The sequence below is a fragment of the Perkinsus marinus genome, assembly GCF_000006405.1.
Source record: "Perkinsus marinus ATCC 50983 genomic scaffold scf_1104296974386, whole genome shotgun sequence".
Taxonomy (NCBI): Eukaryota; Perkinsozoa; order Perkinsida; family Perkinsidae; genus Perkinsus; species Perkinsus marinus.
The window spans coordinates 1-1,671 of NW_003201125.1; the positions used below are offsets into that span (position 1 = coordinate 1).

At 42.8% G+C, this 1,671-nt stretch overlaps 1 protein-coding gene across 1 annotated transcript; it reads right to left on the reverse strand.

The window, feature by feature from the left end:
• Nucleotides 1-425: 425 nt before the first annotated feature.
• Nucleotides 426-1,370, reverse strand: Pmar_PMAR029426 (hypothetical protein; the record flags this gene model as incomplete). Its single annotated transcript, XM_002765842.1, has 1 exon — nucleotides 426-1,370. One exon carries the CDS (start codon nucleotides 1,368-1,370, stop codon nucleotides 426-428), a length of 945 nt encoding a protein of 314 aa, XP_002765888.1.
• Between the last annotated feature and the right edge of the window lie 301 nt (nucleotides 1,371-1,671).

The window sequence follows — 1,671 nt, forward strand, 5'->3', positions numbered from 1 at the left end:
CACCCGCAGATTCTGAATCTACGCAAAATTCTCTATCGTTTAGTCACTTCGGTTTTCTCTGTCCATTTTGGACACTATCACAAAAATCGGTCACCCGTGTATGGATACTCGATCCGTTATCGCACAACTTGTGCGGTAACTGATCTTGTGCGGCACAAGATAAACATAACTCGATAATATTTGGAAGCACTGGTGCAACACAACAATGAAAGATGGGAGGGTCGAAGAATGATTGAAAAACGGGAGAGATTAATGAATGATTGAAAAACGGGAGAGATTAATGAATGATTGAAAAACGGGAGAGGTTAATGAATGATTGAAAAACGGGAGAGATTAATGAATGATTGCTATGTGAAATAAGCTATTCGCGCATGGGCCGATACGCATCCCTATAGTCTATTTTATTTAACTCTCGAAGAGTGTTTCTACTTGAGTTCACTAATACCTATCCTACCATTCTTCCAGTCATACAAGATATAATGTCCAATGAAGCTAGGGAGTCCAATAACCCATATGGGATACTCAGCCACGTCAAGAAGTACGCGACAATAAGCTTGCCCTTGAGCATCCGTTCTCACATTCACATATGCATCAGAGGGGATCTTCACCTTGACATCCGAATTATCTTCACCCTTTAGAAGAAATTCTATCGGTGGAAGGTGTTGTCGTTGATTACAATCGACGATAAGCTTAGTACCGCTTTGGGTAATCGTCACCTTACTGCTTGATCGAGCCTCAAGATCTTGTATGAGCTTAGGAAGAGTATACCGACGTTTATGTATGAGTATGCACTCTGCCCCACTATCGATGATACCAGGATCATTCACGGCCATTACAGGATACGTTCCACCTCCCATGGAGAAACCGGTAACTCGTAAACACTTGGGTTTATTAACTGCATAGACCAACGGACTTTTATAAATACTAGGATCTGATCCACCGAGAAGGAGTTCCCCTCTTAAATTAGTTCCATCATGCTTGAGGTAGATCGAGAAGATATCACTCTCGATAAGCTTCTGTGAGAGGAGTTGTTCTATTATCGGTACATATGGTGATTTTGGATCCTGTTTCGGTAACAATCCGAAACCAGCATGAGGGACTGGTACATTGGGACCATACGTGTATTCAGCAACCAGACCGAATGTAATAGTGGCACTGGCAGCTTGGCCGAAATAGGCCGTTGCAGATTCCTCGAAGATCCTTACTTCGGCTCCATGTCCGAAACGTAGTGTATAAAGTTTTCCCTCACTGCAAACTTCAGGGCTGCATTCATAACAACCGAAGATGATGTCCTTGCACTTCCCTGGATGACCCTTCTCGTACCAATGCTTCCAGAGGAAGAACGTCGTGGAAGAACTGGTGTCAATCATGCCATAGACATCTTGGCTACCGAGTGTTACTTTTCCAACTAGGACATACACATCGGCATCTTTCGTGACCTTCTCATATAATGCAGGAACCCTTATGAGAGATCCCACGATACTTGATAATAGGGAGAGAGGGAAAAGTAGATAATGGAATATGTCCATCGCATGTTGGAAATAAGCTACAAGACATAAATTCACGTTCACGGATAATACTATTAGTTCTAACTGTACTGTAGCGTAGACTTGTACAAATTGCAATTGCAGCCCACATCTGTGCATTCCTGAATGTGATGTGGACTCCACA